Here is an 11,989-nt window from a genome sequence, read left to right on the forward strand (position 1 = left end):
TAACATTTTCTGAAGAGATCCAGAATGGGCCAGCCTAGAATCGACCAGGGCGTAGCTGCACTGACTTGAATTCGGAGTGTCTTTACAGTTGCACATTTTTGACAGTGTACATTTTAACCAGAACACGCACTGCATGGGATGTAATGAATATCATTATATGCCATTAATGATCATGTGCCCACCTAAAAAATTACGGGGCAGATTAAAGCCTAGATTACATTTACACGGGCGACGTGCGATGAAATTTTCCGTGCGATTTTTTTTTATCGTAAGGAGCTACGGGCTACGCCGAGTATGTCTACATTACATGGTCTTAAATCCGAAAGATTCCATACGATTTCGCACAGCCACCGTCTACCTCCGCTCGATACGGGAATTGCAGGCAGTATACGTGCACCGTACGGGCATTGCATTTCAAATGTAATCTAGGTTTAACTGATCACTGTAAAGATCCAGGTAGTCGTAAACGTCCTTATTTATTTGTCCCATTAAAGACCAATAAAACTCTAAACAAGCTACAAGATCTTTATTCAGTAAAATAAATAAAAGTAACAAATTGTTTAACATAAGTATACATATATGACTTGAATAAACGCATCCAGTAAGATTTATAGTTAACATGATAGTGGTATCGATTCTGCTAAAAAGCGCCGCCGACCCAAGAACAGAGAGATGACAACATGATATAATACATGACAACTCAATGCATAAGGTGTGTAAGAGATACATCACAAGGAGGCTAGGGGAGCGTGATACCACGAGTGATTAAAAAAAGGCCGAATGGATGTCTCATATATTTTTCTGCCTTGTGGTGTGCTGGGGAGACAGGAATTGAGGTCCGCTATGGCTGAAAAAAAACGTAATATAAAACGGCATCTATTCCCTTCCTTCCTGACTTATTACACCGAGTTATCAATGTATGCGCAATGAATTTGACAATATGAAAACGGAGCAGCTTTTTGCAGTATTGCGGTTAATTGCTGAAAACTGATCGGTGGAACAGCATCCACGGCGGTCAAAAATTGGCTTCGTTCTCTCATCTCTCTCTCGCAGTGCATATCCACGTACGCACACATACACACGAGATTCTTTCACACAGACAGGCAAGCACTTAATCACTCACAAGCGCATAAACACGGAGATAATAACATGCTTATTGCACTAGAATATATTGCAGCCGATTAAATGAATTATGTATAAATAAGAACAAATAAAAATGAATTAATAAAGTTCCGCTTCCAGGGAATACGCCCGTAGCACCAATCAATGAAACAGATTCCACCAGTTCACTCTTACCCACAAAGAACCTAAACATATCAATATAAAAGTGACCACAACGTTAGTCGGTTATTCTCACGTTCTCTTTTTAAATTAATATTATCAATTCGTTTGGGGGAAAATTAAAATAAGACTTCTATATTGGTCTATAATTTTAGACCACCTTTCGGCACAAAGGTTATTTTTTGCGACATCTGCCATCAGACGTTAATTGTTTTACCATAATCAAATAACAGAAAAATTGGTTTAGTAAAATTAAAAATTCTAAGGCGTATTGCAATAATTCAACTGGAAAATAATACTCAGTCTATAGCATTTCAACTTAACCAATCAACTTTCTGTTCATGCCTTTCAAAACTGTCCTTCTCTTGAATATACGATCTCTTCCAGGTTTGTATTCTAGTGTGTCAAAAATCCTAGCAGTACCGTCCTGTTACTTGGCGCCATCTTTTGGTGAATGTCTGTGACAGAAGTCTTTACCATGAGTACATGCCAACTTACAGGGTTGACCAGTCTTTGTGGTGCCAAGACACAGAGGACGGGCTGGGGTGCTGGTGCCACTGATACTGAAATTGAACCAATGTATAAGAATTATGTTTTATTGGTAATCATTCGTTTTACTGTACCCTAGGTTCTAGATTTCGGTATTGCCAGCTCGTTCTTGATGTCATAACCCGCATCAGCAATACCGACACTGTAAATCTAACACATGAAAAGGTACAGCGAGCAAGCTAGCTTTATAGTGCCCTGACACTCAGGGTAGTTTTCTGTGGCTGTCATACAATGTACTCTACTCCACGGCACTGGCAGTAAACTTGAAAGCCGGAAAGAAATATTGTTGTAAATTTATTCCTTTACTGATCATTAGAACTACTTGGGTCTAGAACACTCTTAGGCTCTTTGTTCTAAACGGTATCATACTAAAAGTTTCTTAGCACAGATCTCTCATCAAATTTGCCAATATTTTAGCACAATCAAAACTACACTATAGTAAAGAAAATTACCCATCAGTCGCTTGCTAAGACGTTTTTAGCACAGACGGACCTCGCATAAAGATAACCACGATATTTTAATTTAATCAAAACTACAATATGGTGAACAAAATTACCCGTCAGTCACTTTTAATGGCGTCCTACTACGACTCCGTGAACGACGTCGACGGGTTGTAGATCTCCCGTCCAAGGTGTCCAGTAGATGGCGCTTTACCTGACTCACTTCAAGCTGTAACGTGACGACACATTTTCTAATAATGAATCTGCAAATAGACTCACTGTGATAACATCAATTTACCTCAAAAAGTTAGAAAAAGTCAACTTGATAAAATACGTTGATTTTATTCACAAATGTGCAAATGGAAATTGTTCAAGATAGCTTATTAGAACGTCATATAGCGCTGAAAAATGTCTGAGAATCCGTGCGAGGTGGAGCTATTACTTTTAAATGATACTGCTGAAAGTATGCGAAACCATTACCATAGCAACTCTGACAACATCAACCTACCAGTCTTGGCGTCTCAGCCGCAGTAAAGGAGGCTTCCTGGTCAGGCATGGGGGTGGCTGGAAGAACTGAGGGGGTGGCCGGGAGAACTGAGGGGGTGGCCAAAAGGGGTGTAGTCCTCCTGGGGGTGGATGCCCTACTGGTTCTTGGGGTGTCCAACACACTAGATGTACTGGTGTTCAGGTAATGGTCTGAAAGATAATTGTAAAAATGTTTTTATCTTATTTTTTCCTCAACATGCTGACCATGGCAGTTTTAAATATTACTTTAATTTCTTTCTGTAGTTTTCTTTATATAGAACAAATAAAATGGATCAATTTTTTATTTCTTTAGGTTTTAGCTGAGCATTTGAAACACTGCTTAACTGGATTCTTGGCAGAATTCAAACAAATTGTCCAGTTTCAAAATGTGCAACAAGTGTGTAACAATCTGCTGCAACTCCCTAGTAACTAGCAATTTCAAATCTGGGGGAGGGGGGTCTTTTTATGGAGAAGTGAACATTCTTATAATACCCTTACTTGGAACCATTTAGAAATGGTATAAACCCTAGACCACATTTTTTTTCAAAATGAATCTTTTCAGACTTAGGGGGGAGGATTTTCTTTCAAACTGTCTCGTCTATGTAAGTGTGCTGTATTTTTCAAACATGCATTCACGGTAAACAAATTCTAACTAGTAGAAAATTGCCAAAAAAACCTCACCAACTCTGTGTTGTCTGTCCATTGCCAGAGAGGATCCATTTGTGAAACTGCTCTCTCCATCAGATGACAAGGCAGCAGGTCTGGATGGAAAAGTGTCAATTGAATAAAACTAGTTTGCTGTGAAACTCCAAATTAAGTTTTTAATAATAACATTCACCTTTTGTTACTTTTGTCAGACCCTACATTTGGCATGTATTGAAAAAAAAAATTCAGATAATATATATCAACATCCAATAATCTTAGGCTAAAATGTAAAGATTTTATTTTAAAAATCAAGTAATAAATAAAAAAACAATTTCATAAAATTTAAAAAATAAATTAATAAAAATAAAAACAAAATTACAAAATAATAATAAAAATTCCAAAAAAAAAATAAATAAATAAACAAAAATAAAATAAAATAAAATAAAATAAAATAAAATAAATAAATAAAACTTACTTCTTGTGTTCTTGTGTAGTCTGACCCTGACACTGGACAGAGGAACAGTTTCCAGTACACTGACAAAGTCCAGATCTCCTTACGGTCCTCATATAACACACCCACTTACAGAACCAGTTCACTGAAATAGAAGAATAATTGTCCCATCTTGTAGTACAGTCCATTTATTATCATCATCGTTATGAATGTTTAAAACTGATACCCATGATTGAATAATGAATAATGTAGAACTTTTTTCCTCAGTATTTTTTAAGCCATATTTAAAACTTTGATACAAAGTGTAGATCAGTCAGACATAATATTATGGTGGGAACTGGATTCCACATTTTTTAGGAATTGGTAACTTTTATTTTCAACTAAAATACAATGTGTGCACACATGCTCACGAAAAAGAAATGTTTTCAGAAATGTAAAGGACGCAAAACATATCATAATTCGTCCAAGCAAATGCAGACTTATTTTAAGAGGAACCAAATGACTTTCAAAAAGCTTTTATCAAACCATTAATCTTTTTTCTATAGTAAAACAGTAATTTTAAACCAATAACTCTTAAACTGTTCTTTTTATATTTATGAGTCTTATTTTATTTTCTCTCTTTTTAACATGAGATGTTAAACCAATTTCTGTTTTATGTATTGCATTATATATACATTCAATGAACAAATGAACCTCATTATTATTATTATAAATATTATTATTATTATTATAAAGTGAGCACACTGACCTCCTACAGTCAGCAATATCAACAGTGTCATTGTGAAGAAATCCAGACTTTTCTTCTGCTTCACCTCTGACAGAGCATTCACAGGGACCAGCGTGAGGAGAACCCCCCTTGTGAACCCCGGGGTCTGGAGAAATGCCGCGGAGAGGGCTGCCAGGAGGAAATATACCACATGGAGGACACAGGTCACCATCAGATGAAGACTGTCCTCTGGAAATATTAAATGATTACACAATAAATCAACAAATAAATAAATAAGCTGTATGTGATGTTTGCATATAAGCTATTGCTATGATGGATCGAGGTAGGGGTGAAGAGGGGGGTGCGCCGTGGGTAATTGACCCTCCTTCAGCCTCAAAAGTACCCAAATCTGACCCTCTCCTTATCAAACAGTATAAAGAGTGGAAAATTTATAATCAAATTTCAAGTATTACTGTCCACATATTGTGTAAGGATATATAATTCACAAATTTTCTTTGACTTCAGTGAGTTATAACAAGGTCTAACAAGAAATGAGAACAACAGACAGCCAGAAAATAATAATAATAATAATTATTATTATTATAATTATTATTATGTGATTAAAGAAACTGTGATCTAGACAAGACTTCACCAGTTTCTCCTACTACAGATGACAACCATCCTAGCTGTTTGTCCAGTCCAGATTTCATATTGTCCACTTTGGTCAGGACATAGTTCATGGTGGCGTTGACCCTCCGCAGGTTGTCCAGGGTAGCCTCATACTGCTTGACTGTCTCCTTCTGGAAGGTCAGGACATGCTGACCACTGGCGTCTGAAATAATACGTGTTTTTTTTAAATTTATTTTTCTTTTTCAAATGCAGAAAACTTGGCAAAACTCAGACACACACACACTAACGCACAAATAAGTTTTTCTTTAATTTTCTTTTATTTTTCTAATGCAAAAAGCTTGTCAAAACTCGGAAGGATATATTTGAGTAAGGCCATGTCAATATACATTTCAACACCTGTCTGAGAGGAAAGATTGGTCCAATGTCAAGTTTCTTCAAAAGTTACATTGTGCAACCTATTTTTAAAATTTTACTACCTATTTTCTCCCAGACATCCTCTGCCTTCTTTCTTATATCAGAGAGATCATCCAGCAGTTCAAGGTGGTTCCGCTTCTGTTCTCCTTCTTGACGGTTCAGTTGAGAGGTGGCCTCGTCTAAAAGAAAAAAAGGCCAAAAATCAGCGAAGACACATTTTTTTCTTGAAAACTGAAGACAAGCAGTCTGCCATCAGTACTGTTTTCTTACAAAAATACCAGCAAACTTCAAACTGGAGCAGTAAAAATGTGTACATTAGTTAGGTTTCTGGACACTGTCATAGGAACTGCCGCTTGGCCTAAATTTTAATATACATCATATTAATTAACATGAAATAAATAGATGATTTAGGAAAAATACAGAAAAAGAATTAACCTAGCTTCATTTTAATTCTTTCCGTCATGTCAGCCAATTCTTTGTTGCCTGCTGCAATTAATGACTTCTCCCTGGTCAGCTCCCGCAAGTTCCCCGCAATGTACATCTGCACATTCGCCTGCGCAGATTTCAGCATGTTCTGCCGTATCATTAATTCTTGCTGTCCTTCGTACATTTTCTTCAAGGTGTCGGTGGTGGCCTCACCAATCTTTTTCTGTCCTTCCTGGGGGACATAACAAAACATGTGGATAAGTGGATTTCATAAATCAGAATTTACTGCCACAGTTAAAGAGTGAAGGACATACTGCGTCATTCATTACCTCGATCTTCAACAGTACCAAAAGCATTTTTTTGGCCAGAGTCACCAGGATTAAAGAATCAAAAGTAGAAACTGTAGCCAGTAGCTGAGGATATTTACAACATATAACTGACTTTGGTTCAGTTTAATAAATACTTGAAATTGTATCTAGAGTGTTCCCAGTGATAACATCACTAATGGTTACTAGAGCACTATTAAGGCTTCGTTCACATGCAATGTCTATTTTCTAAATTCTATTTTCTATTTTCGGTATGTCTTATGATCACGGTCTGTGCACTGAATATCCCGCCGCGTAATTACTGGCAGCGCGAGCCAGTTACTTATAGTAACTTATAGTAACTGGCTCGCACTGCCAGTAATTACGCCGCGGGATATTCAGTGCACAGACCGTGATCATAAGATAGCGCGAATAGAAAATAGAATTTAGGAAATAGACATTGCATGTGAACGAAGCCTAAGTCTACTTTCTCTAGTCCAGTACAACTTGTATAACAACTGGTCAGAATCTTAATTTATTTGAACAAACTTTAAGATTAAGTCTACATATAATGGAATAGTATTCAAAAACATTTATAGAGTTTGTTTATTTTTTTATTAAATAGCCAATATGACACCTACTGGTCTTATATAAATCTCTTCGGTCGCGTGTAATAAGAGAATAATGTTCTATGTATCTTATATTTGTATTTAACAAAGGAGTAAATGGTGTTAAAGGAATTGTTTATCTTGAAATCCTATCTCAATCAGACACCATCAACATTAGATAGATAAGTTCACAGAACAAATTGTCAGACAAAAAAAAAAAAAAAAAAAAAAAAAACGACCCCACTTCCCTACCTGTAACTGTTTCATTGAGTCAAGCTGAATGTTGGCGGTGGTCACAAGTTTGTTGACGGTGGACTCTGTTTTAAGTCGGAACTGTTGCTGTCGAGCAGTGTAGCATATTGCCCTGGCCCTGTTGCTGACAATTTGATACGCGTTCCATGTCGTCGAGTCCATGTCTTTGGTGCAACTTGAAAGAGTCTGAAGAAAGATAAAATGTACACTATCCCTGTCACTATCCCTGTATACATTTTTCAAAATATGACAGTATTTAGTGAATCAATTGTCCTTAGTACCTCAGCTTCTATTCAGATTCAATGAAATGTTTTGTTCTACTTTTCTTTATTATAATTACTATTTTCCTTTTTTTTTTTGAGGGGGGGGGGGGGGGGCTCTCAACTAAACTTACTTTTAACTTAAACCCAAAAGCCCAATTTAATAAAATGAATTTTGCAATTTATTCATTTATGACACAGATATGAGAGAGAGAGAGAGAGAGAGAGAGAGAGAGAGAGAGAGAGAGAGAGAGAGAGAGAGAATTGATAATATATGTACCATATCCTTGGTGCAGGGATATGTTTTTCTGCCCTCATTCTCTGCCTGGCAGTTAAACAGCATCACGGACAGCTTGCCGAGGTCATCCTCTGACATACCGCCACAACTGGTCCTAAGCTTACCAACAATCTGAAATTATTAGGTAACACGTGTAAAAACCTGCTACTAGTAGCAACATGGCTTATTAATTTCATCATTTATAAAATCTTAATTTGCTCTATTTTGTCTACGAATTGTATATATAATCTTAACTTTCTTTTTATCATTTATTTATTTTATTTCAAACCCTTTATGCTGACGCTAGCTCCCACATCCCAAAAAACGCATAAATTAAAATAAAATAAAAACAAGTCTGGGCATGCTAGCTTTCATATAAGTTGGAAGTTTTTTAGCAATTCCATTCTTGTGAAATTAAATAATGGCATTATTAATTTTATCTTTTGCGAGAGAAGAAAGTAAATCAACCCACCTCGTGATGACACAAGTCTAACTGCGACAGTTTCAGTCCAGCGACCTCCATCAAAAACTTCTCATCTACTGTCGCCATTTCAAAAGGCACCTGTCGATTCGTCTTCAAAAGTGCTCCTACTTCAACTTGCTTCCCTTCCTCATCCTGCGCTTGTCCGTCCCCAAAGAGCCACTCAAAAAGACCCTGTGACTCCTCTACACTTGCTGCGAGTATCATTACTAAAATTAAAACGCTGTAATTCGTTGTAGTTGACATATTTGATGAAGTATTTGAGATACAGATTTCTGAATTTTAAAGAGCCCACGTTGTGCGTCATAGACAGCAGTGATTGGCCGAGTTTGAACTTCCGGGTCATTTCTCTGTGATATCTACATCGCTGTGTTAGGTGAGAAGAAGGCATTGTGCTGAATAAACACTGCATGACATGGGAATTTCCCACCAAAATGGATTTTCCCGGAGAAATAATCAACTTTCTCGTTCCATGAGTCACTAATCTATCCCTCTCTGCACTTTAACTCAACCATTGTAAGTTTATAGAGGTCGATTTAGTTTAAAATAACTGGCCAATCATATAGCCGGCGACCATCTTCCTATATGCTGTAAATATGGCCTACGTAATATCAACATCAAGAACGCTCCAAACCAGAAAAAAATGTACATATATATTTAAATCGTTTTTGAAGTGTATGTAAGGTTTTTCAAAAATAAGCATTTGGGGGAATTTTCAAACCCATGAATTGTACCTTTACCTGTAAGTCTATTTCTAAAACAACACGTCATAAGAAATCCAAATTCCACCAAAGATACGCTGTAAACAACTAATCGAAATATAATAAATTCTCTATTGCCACCAAAAACGACCGTTATAGTAATTATTCTGGAATATTTGCTTGCCATCAGACCGCATGACCTCCATAGATGGCCACTCGCGGGGTGGGGGTGGGGGATACATGCAACTTTAAATGTCGGAAAGGATTCATTATACATTGGTATTAAGTATGGGAAAATTGTCTTTTTCCCCAGGATTTTTTTTTTTTACCAAATTGAACAGTTGATATATCTTAAATAATAAGTACAAAACCGAAAACAATAAGAAATTCATGGCAAAATTGTTGCACAGCATTGACATAAGACGAACAATCGAGGTGCCCCTTGAAAAAAATAGAACTTACTCATAGAACGCCAGCTCCTGGTATAAATATTGCATTGTGGCCTGCGACAGCTAAACAGCATGATTAAGAAGAATCCTCACAGAATTTTGACCCCCCCCCCCAAAAAAAAAAAAAAAAAAAAAAAAAATCTCAGCTCATTCAGCTGGGGAAACCAGAAGTACCTCAAAACATATTTCCACGGGCCTCACAAAATATCAAGGATTAAAAATAATGTCACTGACAACAAGTTGGAATAACTAAATTTCTTCAACAATCATTTCAAGATGGATATAGTTTATAATAATAAAAATAATAATTCCTACATAACGCATTCTATTCTAAGAGATTTTAATGCACTCAATACAATAAAAATATTAAACTCGTAAAAAATTATTTCCCTGGAATACAGCACTAAAATGATACAATTATATATCTAATATTAGTATACAATCTATAAAGGGATTAGTAGTCGCCACAACATTAATAACATAAAAAAGTCTGTATATAATAATTATTAAAGTGAAATTAATCGACACTCTTTCTTTAGGAGCTCGAGTATATAACAGCTTCATTTTTCCCTATATTCTTGATGGTGGTTCGTTTCATAACTTTGGGCTGTTTACGCTTATATAGGCCTACGCACAGGTGACAATGAGACACAAAAATAAATCATATGCTATTTTTACCACATAAAATTAATCAGTGAATCATAATCCAAACATTGCTTCACAAAGAAAAAATCACAAAGCACTCAGGCTCTTAGTATAAAAAAGACCTATATAATGCTTCTTTTTCCATTTTCAGTCGTACATGTATTTCTCAATGTCATGGCAAAATTTATACTTTAGAAATAAGTAATTTACATAATGATAACAGCATAAAAATATTTTTATCTAAAAGCAGTAACAAATAAATGAATTGATTTAATAATTTAAATAAAGGTTAAAAAAGCAGACACTGCATTAAGTGGGAAATAGATGATGCACTGTAATAGGCCAAATGTAGAGACTGTTTCTACTTTTTTATAGACTTGGAATGTCTTCACTCTTTCATGTAGAATTTTTAAACTTAATACACATCATCCAAATCAAAAGTTTCTCTCAAAGATTTCTTCAGTTTCTGGGACTGATGCTGTAAGTACGCATCTCGTCTGTCCAAGTATGGCCTTCCACTTTTATTCATTATCCAGTCCTGAATCTCGCTTTCGGCATCGACAAGTGCTTCCTGTAGATGGCGCCTGAATTCAAAACGCAGTTTTTCTTCCCAAATGTGTGGTTGGATGCCTCTTACAAACCGACTGCGTAGCAGCAAATTCGTTTCAAATTCGTCTAAAATTTCAAAAGCTTGGATTTCGTTCAACGCTTGCCATTCCTGCACGTATATTCCTTTACTTATTTCTAAGTTTTCCCTTCGGTTTTCCTCTGGCGTTTTCATCTTAGTTATTTTTTGGAGCCATTCTGGTACTGAGCTGATCCCAGCTTGGGCATTCTGCTCGCCGTCATTTGAACCAGCTTCGGCGCTGGTAGTTTCATACTCAGCCGCTGCAGTTTCGGGGATTACGTGGACGTCAACGGTAGCTGTTCCTCCTTCTTCGTCTGTCTCTTGCACGTGTATTTCGGCATGGTACCACTGGATACTGATGCCAGAGGAAACCTGCTCATGTACATGGTGGGTTTCAGAATCATTTACAGATTCTTGTTGATGTTCTACAAACCCATTTGCTGAATTTACAGAAATGATATCGATAGCATGGCCTCCTTCTGGTACGTGAAGGGCGCACGCTTCTTGAACATTTTCACGAGTTTCGTGTGCCTGTGATAGCTCCGTGACTGATCGGGTTGTCACCGGTTCCGTCTTTTCCTTGACCCGCTTCACGCATGCGCTTTCTGTGATTTTACAAACGCAGTGAATTGAAGATGAGTTTAAAAGATACATGTCCGATACATTTGTGTCCTTGTCTATCAAGGGTTTATCAACGATCTTACATCTCACTGAGGTTGACCCTCGTTTTGAAAACTTTTCATTGGTTTTCTTCTGTGAAAATACAACTCGAAAGCAATCCCATATATTATTAGTTTTTGTTTTAACAGAAGATGATTTGGTGTCGTTATTTGAAAAACCGCCCATATTATTTCTTGGTTTCAAAGGTCCTGATTCAGAAACGTGATAAGAAATACAAAGATAAATGGATTGAAAATATGTGATTAGTTAATTCATAAAATGGAGGATCCGGCGGGAGGGGTGGGTGCTTGTATGAGTAGGTTATGGCATTAAAATCTCTCCTTATATTCAGTGCTACACGTACCTCCGGATTCTGAAAAAAAATAAATAACAATAATGGATTGAATAGTTGGTTAAATGGAATGATTAAGAAAACAGTATAACAGGCGAATCGAAACAAAGCCAAGTCTTTTTTCTCATCCTTGTACCTTTCATATGCCATTATTGTTTATGTTACACAAATAATGATTGTTTTCGTTTTCTTTTTTTTTTTATATTTGCCAAGCGCAGCCGAGCAATTTTCAATCCTTGTACCTCTAACAACAAAATTGTGGCTCAACGAAGGGTTACAAAAAGTTTATAACTAAATATTTATA

The 11,989-nt window shown here is 36.5% G+C and overlaps 1 protein-coding gene across 2 annotated transcripts; it reads right to left on the reverse strand.

The window, feature by feature from the left end:
* Positions 1-511: 511 nt before the first annotated feature.
* On the reverse strand, positions 512-8,541 carry LOC106179760 (protein brambleberry). 2 transcript variants are annotated; one of them, XM_086995906.1, is made up of 12 exons: positions 8,242-8,541; positions 7,773-7,901; positions 7,233-7,418; positions 6,077-6,299; positions 5,704-5,820; positions 5,250-5,429; positions 4,640-4,846; positions 3,916-4,036; positions 3,477-3,556; positions 2,779-2,966; positions 2,387-2,499; positions 512-1,838 (listed from the first exon to the last, which is right to left on the reverse strand). In XM_086995906.1, exons 1-12 carry the CDS (start codon positions 8,494-8,496, stop codon positions 1,712-1,714), a joined length of 1,926 nt encoding a protein of 641 aa, XP_086852032.1. In that variant the 5' UTR covers positions 8,497-8,541; the 3' UTR covers positions 512-1,711. The 2 variants fall into 2 exon arrangements, with proteins under 2 accessions (XP_086852032.1, XP_086852031.1); XM_086995905.1 differs by having other exon boundaries at positions 512-1,844; positions 8,242-8,540.
* Positions 8,542-11,989: the final 3,448 nt, after the last annotated feature.

The sequence above is a fragment of the Lingula anatina genome, chromosome 9, assembly GCF_051362555.1.
Source record: "Lingula anatina isolate TDL-2025a chromosome 9, LinAna3.0, whole genome shotgun sequence".
Taxonomy (NCBI): Eukaryota; Metazoa; Brachiopoda; class Lingulata; order Lingulida; family Lingulidae; genus Lingula; species Lingula anatina.